The sequence below is a fragment of the Esox lucius genome, chromosome 9 (assembly GCF_011004845.1).
Source record: "Esox lucius isolate fEsoLuc1 chromosome 9, fEsoLuc1.pri, whole genome shotgun sequence".
NCBI classification, from domain to species: domain Eukaryota; kingdom Metazoa; phylum Chordata; class Actinopteri; order Esociformes; family Esocidae; genus Esox; species Esox lucius.
The window spans coordinates 21,085,188-21,108,655 of NC_047577.1; the positions used below are offsets into that span (position 1 = coordinate 21,085,188).

The following is a 23,468-nucleotide window of genomic DNA, read 5'->3' on the forward strand; positions in this document are numbered from 1 at the left end:
GTCCGGGATGTGTTCGTGTGATATGGGAACTTGAGAATATATGGCACGGTGGCGCTGCTGCTCACCGCACCATGACATTTACACTAAACCATGTGATTTGGCTTACACTCAGTGTCATGTGTTTTAATGATTCAGTTTCTTGAACTGCGCTTTTAACATTTCGCATCACAAACAGGATTCAACCATTTTTGTAGTTTCCGCTGGGAAGCTGGGGATGGCCTGTAAATGAGGGTCTTCTAAATTAGGTAGACATTTACTACATTCTGAAACAACCTTTTCTTGCCTCCCTGTGCAAACAAGAACTGCTGTCTATAAATGAACAAAACAAATAGTAATACACAGAGAGTGGATAAAAAAAATGGAAGTACCACAAGGGAAAGGACTGTTACTTTGTAAGTAAATTATAACAATTACAAATGCAGCTGCAGTGTTCACTTTATTGATGTCAGCAATAAAAGAGGACTGACAATTAGCATTTAGATTTATGAGTTTTCAAAGCAACTTGAAGAACCTAACAAAGAGTTCCAAAGAGGGAAATATTCAGTGCCTGATTTGTAGAATTGTGACATTCTCCATTGAGGATATTTTAGTCCAGGACTAGGCTTAATCTGTGTCTGTAAAACTGCCTTTATGTGTAATTAGTTAATATTCTAATAAGGTAGGACAAACAATAAAACAAAAAGAAAAATATAAATGCTTTTATTTTAGTCCCACATACACTCATTTCTGTTAATAAGCACAAAGTAAATAATATAAAGAACGTCTTTAAAAAAAGAGGACATTGCTTTTACAGTCACTAACACATCACATTTCTTTTAATTTGGCCTCCTTTTATCCCCTAACATTTTAAAGTGTCTGTTTGATGATTATGGTCTAAGGAGTGGAACATGTATCCTCCAACGACTCAAGGCATTTAAGGGGAACACGTCCATCAGCTAACAACTACAACCACGTTCGCAGGCTTCCATCTAGAAGGGGATCCTATCATGCAAGGCAACCCCCATGTTACCCAACCTGGCTGGTGCTGAGACAATTCAAACTGCCATGTACGGAAGCCCTGGGCACTGTTGGTATGCCCTAATCAGGATTATAAGCCTACAGTTTTATTTAACAAACTGCTCTTAGAGAGCAATATTATTTATGGATCTTTAGATGGTTTTCTAGAGACTTGGAGGGTGCAGAAACCAAAATCACTCAACTCAAATCACAATGGGAAAAACTCAAGCAGAACCAATTTGACAAAACCTTTATGATCATGACAATTAGTTAATGCTTATAGAGTTTGTATATTTTTTTTTAACAGAATACTTTGTGCAGTGTTGTTCAGTTGTGGAACCTGTGTGAAAAGGGTGAAAATGTTACTTTGAATAATTCACCATTCTATTTGGGTCTACAATCTACTGTTCACAGCCTCTAACATTTCCTGCCCCCTCCTGGTTTGGATTGATACTGAACTACATTATTAGGTTGAATAATACACAATTTACATCACACCATGGGGACCAAATGTAACACATTCAGTAGTTTATACAGGCAAATAATGCGCAGCAACATAACAATGCAATAGAACAAACATTATGAAAAAGTTAAGCTGCAACATTTTTCTTTACTAAAAAGCTCAAGGAATTCAGAGCAAGTCAATCAATACACAGAGAAGACAAACATTGTAAAGTTGAAACCAGGCATATATTTCTTTTTCTTTTGTTTTTTTACATAAAAGCATTACAAAAAAACCTGATTTTCTTTTTGACATCATAAGTGTGCTACTCTGAACAGTCTAAGCTATACCAAAGGAAACACAAGACTCCTTTAAATCAGTTGCAGATAAAGTTAGACCACATCGAGGTTTTATTCAGAATGTATACACTGTATCCCCAATACTTGAATCATATACAAAACCAATATTTACACAAGCTGTTTATTATAGACATTATTTAATATAGATGCAAAACCCCACCATATCTGTGTTAAGATTCTGAGAAAACAATTTGCTGCTTCCCTTTATCTACCATTGATTGGAGTCTTAACATGTAACATAAGATTCTATGGCACAGTATTCCAACGTCTCAGTCTAAAGGCAGTAACCATTTTAAAAACCCTGCTGTCACTGTAAGAAGCACCCCAATGAAAGTCATGCTTCTTGCTGCCAAATTGTATACCATTTTTAGATAACTACATTTGCTATATACTAGCTTGCTGTGTAGTACATTTAATGTTTATCTAGGAAGTCTAAAATTTTTTGAGTGTCGACAACTCACTGGTGTACAAAATTACTTTAAAAAAAACATTACCCTACTAAAAACAGGCAGTGTGCCAAGCCACAGAAACCTGTAGCAGTTGTAGTTCAAATTGAACTTTTTATTTTTTATTAACCTTTGCCAATGTCTTAAATTATAGGGATACGTTTTTCTTTAAACAGATCTGGTATGAGCAATCAATACACATGTAAATATCATTTTCATTAACGTTATGATGTATGCTTGAAGTCTACCAATTAAAGTATGGGATGGCACCAGCAATGGGTGGGACTTTCATAGAGCATGGAAAAGGGAAGAAGCACCATTTTGTTTGGAAAACCAAACCACAAAACTAAGGCACAGATTCCTGCTACCATGCAAACAACTAAGGCCTTTCGTTGAAGGAATGTCATGCAGAAAGACTGTGTACAATGGGCCCGGTATGTACATGTGCCTTGTCTTAAGGTAATGTTTTCTTAATTATTACAAATGGAAGGACGTTTTTGAGGATGAGCTGGTTAATCAGTGCTTCAGAGAAAGATTAGCTGGCTAACCTACGCACATTTAAAAAAAATGTAATGTCCTGTATACACCCACACCATTCAAAACCCAAAAGTTGCTTTGAATCATATTACATTTTTTGTATGTTTTTTTAATAGGAAAAAGAAAACAAAAAAAACATTCACTCCTATTGTAAGTAATGACAATTAAAAAAAATTATGGTAGCTTGGGCAGTTACTCTAAAAACATACAATTCCAGTCTGTTTAAAACAGCCTCAGGCCACTGTCATGATGATGGAGATTATGGTTAGGACAGAGGATGTGTAAATGTGTCCATGTCTTATACAGCCGTGGTGTCCCCATAGTCCTTGTTCCAGCGCACATACAGGTCCAGGGTTTGTGGTCCAACGCTCCTCTTGATCTTCTTCAAGGACTCCATGAAATCACAGAACAGGATATTCCTCACCTGCACCAGGACAGGGAACTACTTTTAGCCTTAAGATGTTTTGTGAACATGGCTCCTGGTCAGTGTGTTATTACCCATACAAGTGAATGAATTGTGTGAAAAAAAACATACCTCATTAGCAGCCATATTTCGGACTTGTTCTGGACGCAACTCTGAGAAGTAAAAAAATATTGCATTAGCAAACAAATGGAAACCTCTTAAGATTAACAGCTTGAGACCAAGAATCTACAGTAGAAGCATCTGTATGCACAATGCATACTTGAGAAAAATTGGATGGTCAGTTATCTTGGCATCATATTGACAAAGTTCTCATGTAAATAATAATAATAATTAAACACAATAATTAAACACGAGAGGGGTCAGCTGAGGTGGCTTGGGCATCTGTTTCGGATGCCTCCAGAAAGCCTTCCTGGGAAGGTGTTCCGGTCCCGTCCCACCGGGAGGAGACCCCGGGGAAGACCTAGGACACGCTGGAGAGACTATGTCTCCCGGCTGGCCTGGGAACACCTCGGTATACACTCTGAATAAAACCTTGATGTGGTCTAACTTTATCTGCAACTGATTTAAAGGAGTCTTGTGTTTCCTTTGGTATAGCTTAGACTGTTCAGAGTAGCACACTTATGATGTCAAAAAGTAAATCAGGTTTTTTTGTAATGCTTTTATGTAAAAAAAACTAAAGAAAAAGAAATATATGCCTGGTTTCAACTTTACAAGGATATGCCTCCCCAGACAATCACTGATCCACCGCCAAACCAGTCATGCTGGATGATGTATAACAGCATAACATTCACCATGGCGTCTTGAGACACTTTCAGGTCTGTCACATGTGCTCAGTGTGAACCTGCTCTCATCTGTGAAGAGAACGGGGCGCCAATGGCGGACCTGCCAATTTTGGTGCTCTGGCAAATGCCAACCGAGCTGCACGGTGCTGGACTGTGAGCATAGGTCCTACTAGAGGACATCAAGCACTCATGCCACCCTCATGGAGCCTGTTTCTGACAGTTTGGTCAGAAACATGCACACCAGAAACCCGCTGGAGGTCATTTTGTAGGACTCTGGCAGTGCTCCTCCTGTTCTTCCTCACACAAAGGAGCAGATACTGGTCCTGCAGCTGGATTCATGCCCTTCTAAGGCCCTGTCTATCTGTCCTCCTGTAACGGCCCGTCTCCTGGTATGTTTCATGCTCTTGAGACTGTACTTGGAGTCACAGCAAACCGCCCTGGTTGCGGAACAACCGAACAGCTCTTTACTCTTGCAAGGATCCTGGAGGGGGCCTGGGAATATGCCCATCCAGTCTACATGTGTTTTGTGGATTTGGAGAAGGCATATGACCGGGTCCCCCGGGAGATACTGTGGGAGGTGCTGTGGGAGTATGGGGTGAGGAGGTCCCTTCTGAGGGCTATCCAATCCCTGTACGTCCAAAGTGAGAGCTGTGTTCAGGTTCTTGGTAGTAAGTCGGAATCGTTCCAGGTGGGGGTTGGCCTCCGCCAGGGCTGCGCTTTGTCACCAATCCTGGTGTAACTTTTATGGACAGGATATCGAGGCGTAGTCGGGGTGGGGAGGGGTTGCAGTTCGGTGGGCTGGGGATCTCATCGCTGCTTTTTGCAGATGATGTGGTCCTGATGGCATCATCGGTCTGTGACCGTCAGCACTCACTGGACCGGTTGAATGAGGCGTTACCCCAAGTAAAGGAGTTCAAGTATCTCGGGGTCTTGTTCGCGAGGGGACAATGGAGCGGGATATTGGCCGGAGAATCGGAGAAGCGGGGGCAGTATTGCATTCACTTGTGATGAAAAGAGAGCTGAGCCGGAAGGCAAAGCTCTCGATATACCGCTCAATTTTCTTTCCAACCCTCACCTATGGTTATGAAGGCTGGGTCATGACCGAAAGAACAAGATCGCGAGTACAAGTGGCTGAAATGGGTTTTCTCAGAAGGGTGGCCGGCTTCTCCCTTAGGGATAGGGTGAGAAGCTCAGCCATCCGTGAGGAACTTGGAGTACAGCCGCTGCTCCTTTGCGTCGAAAGGAGCCAGTTGAGGTGGTTCGGGCATCTGGTAAGGATGTCCCCAGGACGTCTCCCTAGGGAGGTGTTCCAGGCACGTCCAGCTGGGAGGAGACCTCGGGGTAGGCCCAGGACTAGGTGGAGAGATTATATTTCGACACTGGCCTGGGAACGCCTCAGGATCCCCCAGTCAGAGCTGGCAAATGTGGCTCGGGAAAGGGAAGTTTGGGGTCCCTTGCTGGAGCTGCTGCCCCCGCGACCCGATACCGGGGTAAGTGGATGAATATGAGAGACATTCAAAACACTGTACTTTCTGTCTGGGGGGGTGGGCTAAGCCCCGAATGTATTGTGACCCTAGTGACGCCTCTGACCTGGTCAAACATAAAATATTTCTTAAAGCTGAAGCGTGCTCCGTATTTGATAGTATGAAAGCCAAGTCGTCCACAGCAGCCACAGCTAACGTTAGCAGTAAAAGTTCACAAGGATCTTGGATGGCAGGCAGGCTTTCTTCAGCCTCCTCAAAAAGCACTGGCGCTGCTGCGCCTTTTTGACCAGAGCTGAGGAGTTGAGGCTCCAGGAGAGGTGAAATTAGAGAGGAGACATTTGTAGCTGGACATACCCTCTACCTCAGTAGCCTCGCTTTTACACTTCCTGTAATCTACAATGAGTGCCTTGGTGTTCTTTGCGTTGAGTGCCAGGTTGTTATCAGCGCACCATGCCGCCAGGCACATGACCTCTTCCCTGTAGGCTGACTCGTCATTGTCACTAATCAGGCCTACCACCGTGGTGTCGTCTGCAAACTTGAAAATGGAGTTGGAACAATGTACTGGAACACAGTTGTGGGTGAAGAGGGAGTACAGGGGAGGGCTCAGCACACAGCCTTGTGGAACACCAGTGTTCAGGATCAGGGTGGAGGAGATGAAGTTGTCTAACCTGACAGACTGGGGTCTGTTGCTTAGGAAGTCCAGAGTCCAGTTGCAGAGAGAGGGGCTGATCCCCAGGTTATGGAGATTGTTGAACAACCTAGAGGGTGTGACAGTGTTGTTGAGCTGAAGGTCCAACTGAGCTGAAGTCTATGAATAGCATCCTACATAGGTGTTGGTTTTGTCCAGGTGGGTCAGGGCAGAGTGTAGAGCCATGGAGATGGCGTCCTCTGTAGACCTATTCCACCGGTAGGCAAACTGGTAGGGATCCAGTGTCTTTATTAGTTTATGGGTGGTGACATTGTTGGTGCAGATGTTGATGTAATCCAGAATGGAAAAAGCAAATGTTTCAGTGTCCATATGAGAGCCAAGGATGGCTTGAGTGGCAAACAGACTCCTTTGTGTTGAAAATGGTGCTGTAGAAGTGAGTCTGACCCTTCTGGCCACACTGACTCCCTGATGGTTTCACATGTTTAATGAGGGGTACTTGGGAAGTAGGAATAGTAAGAGATGAACAGACTGTCCCAGGTGGGGGAGGGGAATGGCTTTGTAAACCTCTGGAATGTTTGTGTACACATGGTCCAGTCTATTGTCTCCTCTGGTGGGGCAGGAGACATTTTGGTGGAATTTGGGACAAACTGTTTTCAGATTTGAATGATTGAAGTCTCTTGCAATCACCAAAACACTATCTGGGTGTTCTGTCTGCTTTTTGCTAATGGCAGCCTGCAGTTCTTAGATATAAACTCCAGAGGCAAGTAAAAAGGCACGCATCTAATCATTAGGTATTCCAGATTAGTTGAGCAATGACTCCTGGTTAATTTAGTATTTGAACACCATGTTTTGTTTACATAAACGCACAGTCCACCACTTCTAGTCGTACTGCAGTCCATTTAAATCCTATCTGCTCTGAAGATAACGCAGCCATCCAGCTCAATTACATTGTTGGGTATGTTGATGTTAAGCAAGATTTCCGTGAAAATCAACAGGGGGCAAGCATTAGCCTGGCCAGAGTGCCTCAACGCTTCCCACAATTTTGTTTATGATTCCGCCGCCGCCTCCTGGCACCACTAGTAAGCAGGGCAAATAGCGTCTCCCAGGGCTTCCTTAGTATCTCCGGTGGAGGGTGAAAGTTGTCAAAAACTCTTCCACTGCTTTGTGCTCTAAAGTCTAGGAGTTCTTGTTGACTATATCGAGTGTGTGCTAGGCTGTACTGAGTGAATAAGCTAAGAATTATTTCTGCTAATTTGCAAAAACTGGGTAAACGCTGAGCCACACAATGCACACACCGCCATCTTGGTCATTTTAAATATGAGGGACACCGCACAGGACATTTGATATGTGAGAAGCTTCCTTTGAAGAACACTGGGATTATAGAATAAGTGACTGTTCAAGCATATGACGGCAGAAAATGTAAAGCTATATATTGCTAAAGCTGAACTCTGAGTAATCCGATTTGTTTTTAAATATTCATGAGAAAAATTCTTATTTGTTGTACTGACAGAATATTTGTGTACAACAAATGTTTTTAATCAAAATGTCAGAACATCTAATGCTGAGTTCTCAACTACTGTATTCATCCAAATGTTTGAATGAATTAGGCCGCTTACCTCTGATGGGACCAAGGGAAGCATCTTTCGCCAGCGAGGTCAAGTCACTGCCAGAGTAGCCATCTGTCATTCTGTAAGAATTACACAGATTTCAAACATATCCATTACAACACAATATCTACAGTATATCTATTGTACATCTGTATACTCTCAGGTAAAACAGTTATACCTTTGATGCCGAAGTGCAAATGGGAACATGAAAGGGAGGGTGTGATTAACCACTTTTAGCATGGCTGGGCTCCAGTTGTCGGTTGGGGAATAGTTCAAGATAAAGAAAAAGCATGAAGCATGTTGTTGAAACTATGTTGAATGGTGGTCAGCACAGAATTCACTAAGGGGCCAGATGTATACAAGTGTCTGAGTAAAAGTGTACTTTGCACTGTATATCTATAACAATATGCTCATGGACCATTTCATCAATTTCAGAAAGGCCGTACAATCTCACTCTATAGGCCTGTACCTTGTAGATTGCTATTGATATCTAAAACAATTATTTAGGGCTAAGTTATCAGGGTCATTTGTTCTGATTTCTGGATGATGACTGTTTCTGGTATATTCTTATATTCTTGAATTGTACGGTCGAATTAAGCCGGATACTACAGCGACTTCTCAGAACAGATATCAAATATTCTATTAAGCTTCATTATTCTAACTGTGGTGTGTGTGTGTACACCTATGAAACGTTTGGCCTAATTTGTGGCATCACCAAGTTTCATTTGTCTTGCAATAGACCTCTCATAAGCGAGATTACAAACATTTCAAAGTATTGGTATAAAGCCTTTTTAGCAGAACATAGAATGTGTTTCAACAACCACAATGCTTATTTTGACCAACCAGCAGTTGAAAAATACATAATAGAAATATTGAGCTATATTGTATGAACCACAAACGAGAAATTATTTAATACTTGTTTTAAAGTTGCTTTACCTGGCAAGTTGAGACAATTCTTTTTGTGTGAGAGGATTCCCATGCTTCCCTAAGAGGTTCTTGAGCAGTCTGAACCGCGTCTATAAATGACAATATTTTTGCCAGGAAACAGCATGGGTTAATGAGATGGCTATAATTCTGAACTTTACAGGCTTAGCAAGAAAGAAACTTTACAGGCTTAGCAAGAAAGAAAAAAGTTGATGTTCCTGTTTTCTTGATCATTTTCCCATGTAAATAAACTATTTGTAATAAAGCATAGGATAAACAAAATATGCATGAGTGTTTTAACATACCTCTTCTGTTGGTAAGGCCACATATACCCGTTTGGCAAATCGCCTATGGATAAGAAATATATTTTCAGAATGTATTATCTCCTTAACAATCAAGGTCTGATGGAACACCACGTCAAACTTGACTTTCTTTGAAATCCAAAAAAGTACCCAGACTTAAATCGGATAAATCTACCAATTCAACAATTATCTGGCCACTTTTTTTATTATGTTCAGCATGCGGACTTGATCATTCCCTGAATTTAGGCAGTTGCGGTTTCATAAAAATGTGTTACATTTCTAGCTAGCTTGATGGAACATTACATTTAGTGTTGTAGTAGATTAAGCTTCTCTTGGTTTGTCTGAAGTGGCTGGCTCAGATTAAGCAGCGAAATATTTTTGTACAAATGTCAAACTCTGTATATTGTAAAACTGATCCCATTACAAATGAATTACTTTATTATTCTTCATGGAGTTACAGTGGGGAGAACAAGTATTAGATACACTGTAGATTCTGTAGGTTTTCCTATCCCAACCGTGAAGCATAGAGATGGAAACATCATTCTTTGGGGATGCTTTTCTGCAAAGGGGACAGGACGACAGCACCATATTGAGGGGAGGATGGATGGGGCCATGTATCGCGAGATCTTGGCAAACAACCTCCTTCCCTCAGTAAGAGCATTGAAGATGGGTCGTGACTGGGTCTTCCAGTATGAAAACGACCTGAAACACACAGCCAGGGCAACTAAGGAGTGGCTCCGTAAGAAGCATTTCAAGGTCCTGGAGTGGCCTAGCCAGTCTCCAGACTTGAACCCAATAGAAAATCTTTGGAGGGAGCTGAAAGTCTGTATTGCCCAGCGACAGCCCCAAAACCTGAAGGATCTGGAGAAGGTCTGGAGTGGGCCAAAATCCCTGCTGCAGTGTGTGCAAACCTGGTCAAGAGCTACAAGAAACGTATGATCTCTGTAATTGCAAACAAAGGTTTCTGTACCAAATATTAAGTTCTGCTTTTCTGATGTATCAAATACTTATGTCATGTAATAAAATGCAAATTAATTACTTAAAAATCATACAATGTGATTTTCTAGATTTTTGTTTTAGATCCCGTCACTCACAGTTGAAGAGTACCTATGATAAAAATTAGTGGGAAGTGGGAAAACCTGCAAAATCGGCAGTATATCAAATACTTGTTCTCCCCACTGTATGTTGACCAATTCTGAAATTGTATTTGGGGTAGTAGTGCCATTGTTATAAGGTAAGAGAGTGGTGTAGGTTGTTAAAATCGGAGAGCAATTGATTTGGCAGTCAGTTGTCTTAATCATATAATGAGCCCTCTCAGCCACTGAGAACATAACTCCACACTAGCATGTTTTCGCTTGTTACTGGGAACTTTCAGAAAATAGAAACCTAGCTAAAGTTGGGACTTGATAGAGATGGTGTACAGCAGAGGTATTCAAATTTTACCCTACAAGGGATGGAGCCTGTTGGTTTTCTGTTCTACCTCATCAATAATTGGACCCACATGGTGTCTTAAGTCTGAATAGGTCCCTGATTAGAGGGTTGCAATGAAAAAGGGGAGTGGAACTGGCTTCGATGGCCAGTTTTAAATACCCCTGGTGTACAGAATAATTGTGCGTTTACCTAATTAAAAAGTAGAAATGAATAGCTATAGCCCTGGCCTGACACTGGCCATCATATCTAGTTGCTACCCTATCTAGGTTATCATTTTAACTACGACTGTGCTACTATGGCCAGCTGGCCCACATAAACTAGATAGCTGGAATGGACTTATCAGAAGGACCACTGACTGAACCAAATCCATTTGTCAACACTCAAATCCCAGCTATGTTACATACATAATCATTTGGGCACTAGGTGTGTCCATATACCTGACATGCTGAAATTAATGGGATGAAACTGCTTAATGGAACCAGTTTGCTAAAATCAAATGAATTTCTGAAGGTCCCTTACATGAATTGTGTGCTCTAGGCTAAAGAAAACAGACCTACAACACAACATTTTGAAATAAGGAGATCCTACCAGAACAACTCCAGTGTTTATATTGCCAAACATTTTGATACCATGACCCTGGCTAATTACCAAATAACCTGGGCATTCCCAGCACTGCCCACACTGGCCTACTGTACCTGAGAACAGCCTCATCCAGCTCCTGCGGCCTGTTGGTGGCACCCATCACCAACACCCTCTCATCACCTCCCGACTGGACCTAAACACACAAACAGAACCATTTCCTAAACCGTTAAAACGGGAGGAAAACGGTGTCATCCAGGACAGGTGACTCCCCAAGAAAGTGACAGAACATTTTATTATTTTCTGGGTATTATTGCCACCATGCTCTTTTCTTTCAATATTATTGCAGTGTGTTAAAGTATTTACATGGATGGCTGGAGGACCAGGTTTAATAAATGCTAGGTGATGTGGACTATGCACTCTGATATGAATCGGTCATCATGCTCTGAAATAAGATTTCCGCATATCATTTTGGACGCATTCTGTGTTCAAGCTCAGGATGTTCTCAAAGCAAAAGGCGATAGTAGATGGGTGTACCTACTTAATTGGCCAGTGAATGTTTGAAGGAAAACATTCCCATACCCATTAAGTCACATTGTATTTACAGCCATATCTCATCCTATCTTCCAGATTCAGGACAGTAAGATTGGTGCACGTCTTCCTTCCAAGCCACACACAATGATTATCATTCTGGCCCGCAGCAATGATTATCTGGACAGCGGCTGGTGCTGAAATATATCTCAGTCATGACAGCAACATTGACTCACATAACCACTTCCTCTTTAGTGATTTTGCCTACAAAATAGATATGAGAAAGTTTTTTGCAACAATGCTTTATTTGGAGTTAAATAGAGAGTTTTTACTTTGAAAGGTTCTGAAGACTTGCTTGACACACCTCTGAAATACACTTTGCAAACAGCGACAACTTCAGTGCAAATAAGACACCTGCTTTTCATTCACAAAACTAGATATGATGATGGCATAGTTGTCTTTCCATTCATCTTTGAATGCCCCATTTTCGCTATCAACTTTCCCGTTGAGACTCTTTGATAGTGCCATTTTGTGTATACAGCTAGCTTAAACGTTTAGCTCTGCACACAACTTAATAGCGTATCCTACAAACAGCATGGAAACAATAAAAAAAAGGCAATGTAGTACATTTGAGTAAAAGTAGGCTACGTCAAATAATTATTACAATAGGTTAGGCTCCAGTGTGGAACAATGCACATTAATTATTCAAAATATGGAAAGAGGAAATAAAACATAGGTTGTTAAAAGCATGACTCAAACAGGCCATTAAATGGGCTTATTCAAGTCCTCTTATTTCTTGAGTTATTTTTATCCATTTCACATTTTCCACATGTGTGTCTTAGAAAGGCAGTCTGTGTTGAAGTTGGTGAATGAGGATACTTGCCAGGTTATGCCCACGTGTCAGTAGTACTGTATTAATAGGCCCACGTGTCAGTAGTACTGTATTAATAGGCCCACGTGTCAGTAGTACTGTATTAATAGGCCCACGTGTCAGTAGTACTGTATTAATAGGCCCACGTGTCAGTAGTACTGTATTAATAGGCCCACGTGTCAGTAGTACTGTATTAATAGGCCCACGTGTCAGTAGTACTGTATTAATAGGCCCACGTGTCAGTAGTACTGTATTAATAGGCCCACGTGTCAGTAGTACTGTATTAATAGGCCCACGTGTCAGTAGTACTGTATTAATTAATCCAGCACAAAACCCGGACAACTGTGGCTTTATGCTTCCAACTCTCCTACCAGATTTAACCACAAGGTAACCACAGCTGACTAAGAAGTTACAAATGACACTGAGCGCCACTAGATTTGCCTGTTACAAACAAATTGGCCCGATGCTAAACTTACTTACCGAACCCTGGTTTAGACTGTGCGACCTGGGAAGTCCCAAAATAGTTAACCAAGATAAAATGCACAAGAACCCAACATTTTTAAACACAGAAATATTGGGAACTTTTAGTGGTTTTTAGTAACACACTGTGTTTGTGCTTCAAAGGTCCAGTGCGTAAAGAATTGCATTGAAAATATTCTGTGCAGTGAAAATACACAGTTATAATTATTCACACAATTAACATTGATCAAAATGTAACATGTTAACACAATATTAGCGTTAATTTTGCCACCTCCCTAGGGAGTCCTGAGGTCTAAGCACCTGCCTTCTGTGCTCACAGAACAGATAAATTCAATACCTGAACACGCGCATGCGCGGAATGTCTCCTTACCCCATCAAATTCAATCAAGAACTCGGTCTTCAGTCGCCTGCTGGCATCGTGCTCCCCTTCTCTCCTCTCACAGAGTAAACTGTCGATTTCATCTATGAGAAGCAGCAGTAGGTATGAGTGCAACTGTGCCTTTATCATTGCATTTAATACTTATTCAATTCTTATTATATTGCAGGAGGTAATGCTATCATTATTGGTTTCCCTGACCAGTTAGCTGTAGTTCAGTCCTTGATTTCCACTATAAAACACAGTCTCACTTACCTATGAAGATGATCGAAGGCTGCAGTTCTCTGGCGACGGAAAATAGAGCTCGTACCAATTTCTCCCCCTCCCCCACCTACAGTGAAAAACCAATATAACACGGCATAAACTCTGAAAAGTGAGTTTACTATTTCTTTAGGTTTACTTGCAACAATTGTTATGTGTTATGTGTTGTTATGTGGTTGTTCTTTCATAGACTCAGTTGAATGCAGTGACTAACTAGCATTGGATAAGAGCACCTGCTAAATGACAAATGTAATGCCGTCAGTCATGTGAGAAATTAAGGTTAGAGAGGTATATTCTCATGACGCACTCACATATTTTGAGGTCAAGCTCGCTGCACTTATGTTGAAAAACGTGGCGTTGGACTCCGCGGCAACCGCTTTAGCCTATTAGGACCAAAACGGCATGAGAGCAAACATTTTTAAATGTAGAACATTTTACTTCATAGTGAAATTATGAGCCTTCATATTCATGTACAATATACCAGATTACTAAAAATAAGAAGTTTTGTTTTGATTCGTTTTTTTTGCAATTATTTTACCAGATATATTTTACCAAATATGCAAAGAACAGATTATTTTTACTGCAATGACCTGGGAGCAATTAGAGCTAAACATCTTGCTCAGGAACAGAACAGCAGTTTTTCACTTTTTCGCTTCGGGGGACTATAACCAGCATCCTTTTGTTTCCTGGTCTAACACACCTAACCAATAAGCTATCCTGCTGCCCCAAATGGTTAGAGTGGAAGAGGTGGAAAGATTAATGCTATATCTATCAATAGCTCTATCTATCAATAAAGACAGCCAACATCCTGGATGGTAAATTACGGTGATTTGTGACTAACGCCCATTTTGCCATCTCTTGAATTTTGTGGTCATGTGGAACAAATGCAGCAATTGGCAAACTATTTCACCATCCTTCATCTATGTGAGCCTTATCACTCGGTTAGTCATTTCTTATTTAGTGCTTTGTCAATTCCAAATGGTCCTGCGCTATACTCACCAGCATCGTCTTCCCATTTCCCGGAGGTCCGAAGAGGAGAAGGCCTCGTGCTGGGGCCCTCAACCCTGTAAACAACTGTAGAGAAGGAACTACTTATTTTCACGTGCAGTGAGAAACTGTTCTCAAATGACTGTATAATCTATTGTAAACAGTGTAATCAAAGCAATATTGGCTTCCAGGCTCTTCTAAAAAGCTTCAACACACTGACATTCTTTTTAATTTTTTACTATGTCACTGATTAACAACATGTCACATGTTGTTCAAGAAAAACCTTTTACTGGCTTAGAGGCTGCAGGTGATGACTTGTGAAAAAAAAGGAAGACTACTGTGAACCACACAATGCTTCATGTTCCTTCAGGTGTTTTTCCTCCAGACCTACCTCTGGCCTCAGTGCAGGTAGGATGACCATCTCCTGTAGGGCCTGCTTAGCCAGGTCCTGACCAGCAATGTCCTCGAACCGCACGGACGAACCACTGTAACACACAAACAACAGATCCAAGGGCTCACTTCCAAAGAAAACTAACTCAGTTCCATACATGGTTATATTATTTAGCTACGGAATGGAATAAAACTGACTCAGACAGCAAGACCACAATGATTTCTGAAACACTGCAAAAAAATATATATTTGTCTGTGATGAGCCCTCTTTAACACTTAACAGAAACCAACATATATTTTTCTCTGTAACCGTGACACCTTGCAACAATTTGAAACCACTAAACAGAGAAAGGTCTCTAAATGCTTGCGTTAGATCCTGTGAATAACACTGTCGGGAAGAAAAAATACCTCCTAATTGTTGTATCTCACCTGTCGATAATCTCACTGAGGATATGGTTCGCTAGTTTACTGTCCACATTCTTTAAGTTCTTTGCTTCCCGTTTCTTTAATGGGGACATGGAAGAGGGGGCGCTGGGTTTCAAGTTCTGCCGGTTTCCAGCTTTACCCTAAATGAAGAAAGTACCACATAGTCAAAAGACATTTGAAACATCTTTTGTGATGACAGAACTTGTTTGTGCAATGTGTCTCCTCCCTACATTTGAAATGGAAATACAGTAGGCTGGATCTCAACCTTGCTGGCATTGTTTAATTTTTTATTCATTAACATTTAAGTAGCACTTTTCAGCAACTTAAGGTAGGGAGTGATCCATTTTATACATTTTGAACCCACTGCTTTGGCACGGTGTTCTTCCCACTCAGCCACATGGAGCATTTCTGGTCCACCTGCCAGATTAGCAAGTAGCATCCAAAATCAATATAATCTTGATTATATGGCGAAAACTATTATTACATGGGCCAGGCAAGGGGTCGGCCGAGGCTGGAAGCCCTGGGTCTCACCTTCTCGCTATTAAACAGTGGGAGTGGCCTGTGCTGTGTGTGACTACTGGAAGGCCCGCTGAAGCTCGGGGACCGCTGGTGGCCCCCGTGGCCTGTCGCTGGGGGGTTCTTTGGCGTGTGCTTTGGCCGCGGAAGGGAGTGACTGGAGTGAGTGGTCAGGGGATCCCTCTTTTTTGGTATAGCTCCACTTACTGCAAAAAGCAAGGAGAGACTGCAGTTAGTATCAGATACCAGATCAGTGACTGACGACTTATCTAAACTTGCTAGGACGTTCAGTAAAGCTGTGTGAGAGCTATGGCTTAACACCTAAATAAAGTCACCCTGTCAGTTAATGGGGGACACACAGTAGGCAGGTGATTTCATTAACTGAAGTTGCTCCTCAGTTAAATAAACATTTAACATCCCATCCCATGCTTAGGTTCATGTTTTACAACGCTGGGGTCTGTCTAGCCAGACAACTAGCCAGACAACTAGCCAGACAGACCCCAGCAGTGTAGCTAGCGTAGCAGAAATCACCATGGAGGAGGTTTGTGACATTGAAAGATGTTTGTCGGGGTAAGCTTGCCAGCAGCTTCGGTACCAAAGTGTACTTCGCTTGCCTTGGTTTTATCAGAAGTGTGGGACCAAATGAACCCTTAAGGAATATGTCTGAGCGGCACTCGAGGCACCAATTTCCAGCACCATCAACAAATCATGCAATGATAGAATTTCTCCAGGAGGAATTGTCCCACCTCCCCCAGTGGAATGTTCCAACCATTTGCATAGGATATGGTAAGGCATGCGGAAGCTCTTCAGGTGGGCCAACCCTGTAACAACACCGTTTTACTGCGTTCTTTATAGTGGCACTTACATTTAATATCCCTTGAGTAGAGACATGATTACCTGGCTACCAAAACCCCCTGGTTTTAAAACTTTGGTTAGCCATTATCCAATCGCTTATTACTTTTTGTCCCACTCTTCATTTTGACTCAAGAACACACTACTGTAACAAACGGTGTCTTACAAATCTAGCAGCGAGCAATTTCAGTTAGAGCAGTCAAGCAAGGCGAATGATTCTCCAGGCCAAATTAAGTCTTGCACTGCATTTATCTAAACAAGAACGCCTGTCATTGTTGCAAGGAAAATATTACCATCGCTTTGAGACAGCTGCCACTGTAAAGAACAGGCTAAGATATAAGCAAGCAGACAAAATAAATGAACTTGTAACACTTAAAGGGGGTCTACATAAGCAATCAAGCATGAAATAGAAAAAAGGCGCAAAAGTCGTGAAAAGTAGCATACTGGTTTCCATGATTTACAAAATCAGTCATGACACCTGAAAGCAGACTCCCGGTAGCACCCACCTGAGCGTAGAACACCATTATGGTTAGAACTCTCTGTATAGATGTTTCTCTGTGTTGGCACTGAATGCAGCTTTGCTACACAACAGGAATGACAACAAAAACAAAACAAGATTGGGAAAATGAGTAGCAGATTTCGAATAAGGCAGGAGAAAAAAAAATAGGGAAACGAAATATGAAGCTATGATGTAAAATACACAAATGTAAATCAATGGTTGTCTGTGGCATCAAATGAGGGGCAAGAAGCAAGATGGTGCCTGAGTTAAGTTGTCATGCCACAACAAGCCACAATGAACACAGGGTAGAACTGAGAGGAAACTCAACATTCCAGGGTCCTAATCACAAAGCCACACATTGCCAGACATTTAAAACCAGCATGACTCAAATGCAAATGTAGGGTTGTGTTCATTAGGGCACTCAACAGAAAAAATACATCTATTTTCTGGAGAGAGAAAAATTAAAAGGAGCATTTCATGTTGGACATGTTTAGGTTGTTTAGTGCCTAATGAACAAAAGCCAATATAACCTTGCAGCCAGGTGTGGAATGACGAGAGTCTTTTAACTGTTTTTTTGTGCCATTTCAGAATCACTTATTGTAAACCACAATTGAATGATGTTAATATCTGTGCAAGTTAATGTTTTTTTCCCCAAGAGGTAAGAAGTTATCAAACATCGGAGTGTAAAAAAGCACCAAGTCACCATTAAACATTATTATTTTCAAATATGTTTTATTGAACACAACCAAATAGGCAGCATATTATGTTTTACAAAACCATTTCCAGGGTTTGTTGAAATACACATTAGTGTACAACATTTCAACGTACTGCATTCGATACCCCATTCAACATGCAAGTAGACAATAAGCAGGAACCATGCGTATTCAATGTGAGCACAGAGGCAAGAGGTATAATCATTTTCGATACTCACCTAAAAGTTCCAGGCGATCCTTTGCCATGATCAGGTTGGTGATCATTTTGGCCTGCAAGCGTTTATTCCGTTCATACTTCTCCCCTGGGCATGGAAAAAAAAACATAACTGGATCAATTGGTAAAATAAAACAGTTTCCATCCTGTGTTTTCATTTACTAATTTAGGGGTAGGCTTACAGTGGATATAAAAAGTCTACACACCCCTGTTAAAAGAATGAGACAAAGATAAATCATGTCAGAACTTTTTCCACTTATTATGTGACTTATAATGTGAACAATTCAATTTAAAAGCAAACTGAAATCTTTGAGGGGGAACATTTCTAAATAAAAACCTTACAATAACCTGGTTTCACACCCTCTTATAATGGGGGATATTGCTGTGTTCAAAATTAACCAATCATTACACACCTGCCATCAGTTAAAGTGACTCTTTAAATCACAAAATAAAGTGAATCACAAATAAAGTTCAGCTGTTCTAGTAGGATTTTCCTGACATTTTCTTAGTTGCATCTCAGAGCAAAAGCCATGGCCCGCAGAGAGCTTCCAAAGCATCAGAGGGATCTCATTGTTGAAAGATATCAGGGTACAAAATAATTTCCAAAGCATTAGATACACCATGGAACACCGTGAAGACAGTCATCATCAAATGGAGAAAATATGGCACAACAGAGATATTACCAAGAACTGGACATCCCTCCACAATTGATGAAAAGACAAGAAGAAAACTGCTCAGGGAGGATTCCAAGAGGCCTACAGCAACATTAAAGGAACTGAAGGTATTTCTGGCAAGTACTGGCTGTGTGGTACATGTGACAACAATCTCCCGTATTCTTCATACGAATGGGCTATGGGGTAGGGTGGCAAGACGGAAGCCTTTTCTTACAAAGAAAAACATCCAAGCCTGGCTGAAGTTGGAAAAAACAAACATCAAGTCCCCCAAAAGCACTCAGTCTGATGAAACCAAGGTTGAACTTTTTGGTCCTAATTCCAAAAGGTATGTTTGTTGCAAAAACAACACTGCACATCACCCAACGAACACCATACCCACAGTGAAGCATGGTGGTGGCACCATCATGCTTTTGGGCGTTTTTTCTTCAGCTGGAACCGGGACCTTAGTCAGGGTGGAGGGAATTATGAACAGTTCCAAATACCAAGCAATTTTGGCATAAAACCTTCAGGGGTCCGTTAGAAAGCTGAAGATGAAGTTCACCTTTCAGCACGACAATGACCCTAAGCACACATCCAAATCCACAAAAGCATGGCTTCACCAGAAGAAGATGAACATTTTGGAATGGCCCAGCCAGAGCTCAGACCTGAATCCAATTGAATATCTGTGGGGTGATCTGAAGAGGGCTGTGCACAGGACATGTCCTCTCAATCTAACAGATTTGGAGCGCTTTTGCAAAGAAGAGTGGGCAAATATTGCCATGTCAAGATGTGCCATGCTAATAGACCCAAAAAGACTGTGCGCTGTAATAAAATCAAAAGGTGCTTCAACAAAGTATTAGTTTAAGGGTGTGCATACTTATGCAACCAGGTTATTGTGAGTTTTTAATTTTCCCCCCTCAACGATTTCAGTTTGTTTTTCAACTGAATTGTTCATGTTATAGGTCACATTAAAGGTGGAAAAAGTTCTGACATGATTTGTCTCATACTTTTACATCACAAGAACCTGGCATTTTAACAGGGGGATGTAGACCTTTTATATCCACTGTATATGGTTGGAACATTTGCCAATAAAACTAGGGATGCACTGATAATCAGCCAGCAATTGGCATCACACGATTATAGGACGAAATGCAATCATCGTATTGACATATTTCTAGTTATTTGTCTAGTTATTTCAGATCAATTGTGCCTTCATCCAAACAGGCTTTCAACATGCTGCAGATGTTTTCTCTCTCCATGTGTCCCATTTTAATTTTTTTCCTCTGTTGCACTTTTGTTGATGAACCATTCTACCTTATGTTCAACATTTATATACAGGTACTGTATAATGTAGAATTACAAAAATTTCATATTTTATATATATGTTGAAATTAGAAGCATCATCAGAAGCAATATTTGTATTTAATTTCATTCATGCCAAAGTACACAGGTAGAACATCAGTAATGAGAAGGGGGAAAAAAGAGTTGGTTTCTAATAGTGCTGCTGTAGAGTTACTGGCTGTGCATGGTTGTTCTCTCAGCACAAACAACACTTTCACACACTCAACTAAACCTGGCCTTCAATCTGGAAGCTGAATCGAGGATGCATTTAGTTGGATAAATCAACACTGCAGGAAAAGTGCAGATAGTGAACTCACCGTTTCCAGCTACCTCGATTGCGATGCCTCTCTCAAGCTCTTGGATTCCACGTTTATACCACTGGACAGCTTGCTCCTTGTGCACTAATGCCATGTAAAAACACAACAGGACAACAGATGGAAAACGTTTGAGAACAGAAATTGAAATTATACCATCAGCTTCTCAAAAGTCAAAGGAGGATTAACAACAACAAAAAACAAATCACTTTTGACGTGTCAGGGAATTGGGACATTTCAAACGAAATACAGATACAGAGAATTTATCATAATTACAATAAAATATCTCAAACTAAAATGAACTATAGTCCCAATGGATCATTTCAGGTGACTGGTTCTGCTCCAAAAGCCCTGGAGGGATGAGCTAACAGTGGCTGTCATATGACTTTTAAAGCTGTGTCATATGACTCTTAAAACTTGCCTAAAGAACAGCAATCACATGTCTTCTTTGTGAGGAATTTTGAGAATTATGGGGACCAAAACTAGAGCATGCATCGTTGTCTTAGCCATATGAGAACTATCATTTTATCCTGTCTACCCATAAGGCCAATGAAAGGACAGAAGACAGCTGTCACCCCACCCCACATCAATTTATAAATAAATAATTACGAAGGATTCTCTGCTTTCTTTTCAAATCCTCATCTGGGCAGATTAGGAGCACTTAGGGGGATGATTTAACCATAGGCCTAAACTGAAATTGTCAAGAAATGACCAGAAATTCACAACAGATTTCAAAATATGAGAAGAAGGATATTTACACAGAGGTTATAGACTCAAGTTAGGTTTACAGGCTCTGGTTTTGTCCACCCCCAACACCTTGATTTCGCTAACACAGCCGCTTGATTCAAACGAATTGGGCCATCACTGCGCATGAATACTGGAGGACTCACGTTCAAAGTGATAGCATTCTCCACCCTAAAGGGTACAAAGACCTAACAAAGGGCTCAGACAGACTCAGTTGAATCGGCCTCTCTGTTCTCTCCCTGAGTTACAACAGTGGTGCTACACAGGGAGACTGGTTGTCTGATCTGAGGCAGGCCTGACTAGCAAAGAGAACGAGAGGCTTCCTCCTCAGCGTAGGTTGAAAAATCTACTCAAAGCCTAAGACGGTAACACCTGCTGAAGATAGCCAATGTCCAAGACAAATGCATTGGCTTGGGGTCGATGTAAGTTTGCATTGCACATCACTGGTATTCACATTACTTATGGGATAACTACAAGTCTCCCTCTCTCAACATCTAGACCTTTAAGTCAAATACAGTACAGTACATTTTGGCACAGAGCTTCAGCCAAGTTAAGTTCATTGAAAGGAAGACATCCATGTTGAAATGCCAGTTCATCGGCTTTAATCCAACTGTTACTAAAGCACATGATAAGATGTCTCAACTTTCTGCCTACAGCACAGTACAGACTCGCCTTTAACCTGACTGGAACACCAGACAATGATGTGCGATATGCAGTTTAGGGACATGGCATTTCAAATCACAAACGAACTAAACAAATCAATTTAATTAAAAAGAAAAATCAGGCCTTTCGGCCAAACACAGGAAGAGGCCCTAATAACCCGTAGCCTCTATTCCTATCAGTAATGGCGTATTGATGGCAACTACAGTACACACACTGTTGTAAATAGGATGTGATGAACTCAACTGATTTGGTTCGCGTGATGACACGGCCAACTCTGAGAGGTCAAGGGAATAAGAGAAGCATTTTCCACCGTGCTGTCAATACCAATTACTGTCAGCACCTAACATCCAAGCAAATGTCAATGAACCCTCTGGGAACACAAGCAGAAAGGCACAAGCTATGCGGTTGTAGTATATATCTACTGTGTGCACCAGAGGTGTATTGGCAATGAGAACAATCCTGGTTTTCAAAACACCATGGCGTTTGAAAACAAGCGTTGGCACCTTAATATATACAGGCTAGTGGTTACACTATATTAACATGATGAAAAATAATTCTACAAGTGGCTCTGCATTTAACTTACAGTTTGGCCTCCCTCTGGGCCTAGCAAACGCCTGAATGCACTCAGCCAGTCTGATTCAAGGTTTTGAGTAGGCACATTCTCCTAGCCACATGGCCTAGCCTCCTAGCCTGTTTAACTGAGCCAATAGGCTCAACAGTAAGCTATTGTAGTCATAGTGGGTTTGTAACATTCCAGATGTACCCGTTGCTATGGAAAGAAGATTTCAAAAATTCAGTATCTAAACTTTTCAGTGATCTGAACAAGTCACAACTGTTCTTTTCCTCTAATTCCAAGTTTGTGGAACACATGCATTTATAAACACTTGCTATTTAAACATACCACGATTTACCGTTTGTGTGTAACGCGTGTTTCTTTTGATATAGTTCAATATAACAATTTAACTTAGAGTAATTTGAAACATAACTGTATTGAATAGCTTACCGGCTGTATCAACACATGACAGTGACAGTGTTGTCACTAATGCCAGGCAACACACAAGACTGTCACAGAAGACTTAAAATATAATATACCTTTGTCATCCTCGTCAATTCTCAGAGCCACAGAGATGTACTCGAATGCTTGTTTGTGGTGGTTTCGAATCCGCTCTCCGCTGTCCTGCTCGCACACCTTAACATGTTCGTCTGCAGTCCGATGTTTGGTTCTCGCAGCCATGGCACGAGACAGCCGCTCGCACAGCCATGCGAACAGTACGCCAAATTGCATGGCGAAAACACGCAGCACCGCAAACAACGCCAGCAGTGGGTAGGAGAAGAAGAACACATTTCGCTTATGTAGTGACACCTGGTCGCATGTGTCTCCATCAGTCGTCGACCCTACGACACCTCGCTTCTTTCTGCTGCCTCTTCCTCCCGGGGAACTCATTCAACCGACGATTTGCTATTCCATCCATAACATAACGGTCTTGTATTTTGCTCACGTTGCCTCTCAACTCTTCCAGCGTCTACAGTGGGAACATAATATAAGGCCTGGGGGTCGAAATGTTTACTAAGGTTGCCAGAATCGGACAGGGCGGTTACCAAACCAACAATAGCCTAAGAGGGGAGAGGCACGCGCACGCTTGTCCTACAGGGACAATACGTAACTGATATCAAG

General features: G+C 41.4%; 1 protein-coding gene across 2 annotated transcripts; it reads right to left on the reverse strand.

The window, feature by feature from the left end:
* Positions 1 to 683: 683 nt before the first annotated feature.
* On the reverse strand, positions 684 to 23,268 carry LOC105031438 (spastin). Of its 2 annotated transcripts, XM_010905859.4 has the most exons (17): positions 22,886 to 23,268; positions 20,390 to 20,473; positions 18,083 to 18,166; positions 17,159 to 17,233; positions 15,816 to 16,006; positions 15,288 to 15,424; positions 14,860 to 14,953; positions 14,481 to 14,555; positions 13,793 to 13,864; positions 13,476 to 13,551; positions 13,215 to 13,306; positions 11,079 to 11,158; positions 8,956 to 8,998; positions 8,663 to 8,742; positions 7,736 to 7,806; positions 3,316 to 3,356; positions 684 to 3,204 (listed from the first exon to the last, which is right to left on the reverse strand). In XM_010905859.4, the coding sequence occupies exons 1-17, from the start codon at positions 23,235 to 23,237 to the stop codon at positions 3,079 to 3,081; spliced, it is 1,773 nt and encodes a 590-aa protein (XP_010904161.1). In that variant the 5' UTR covers positions 23,238 to 23,268; the 3' UTR covers positions 684 to 3,078. The 2 variants fall into 2 exon arrangements, with proteins under 2 accessions (XP_010904161.1, XP_010904162.1); XM_010905860.4 differs by lacking the exon at positions 17,159 to 17,233.
* Positions 23,269 to 23,468: the final 200 nt, after the last annotated feature.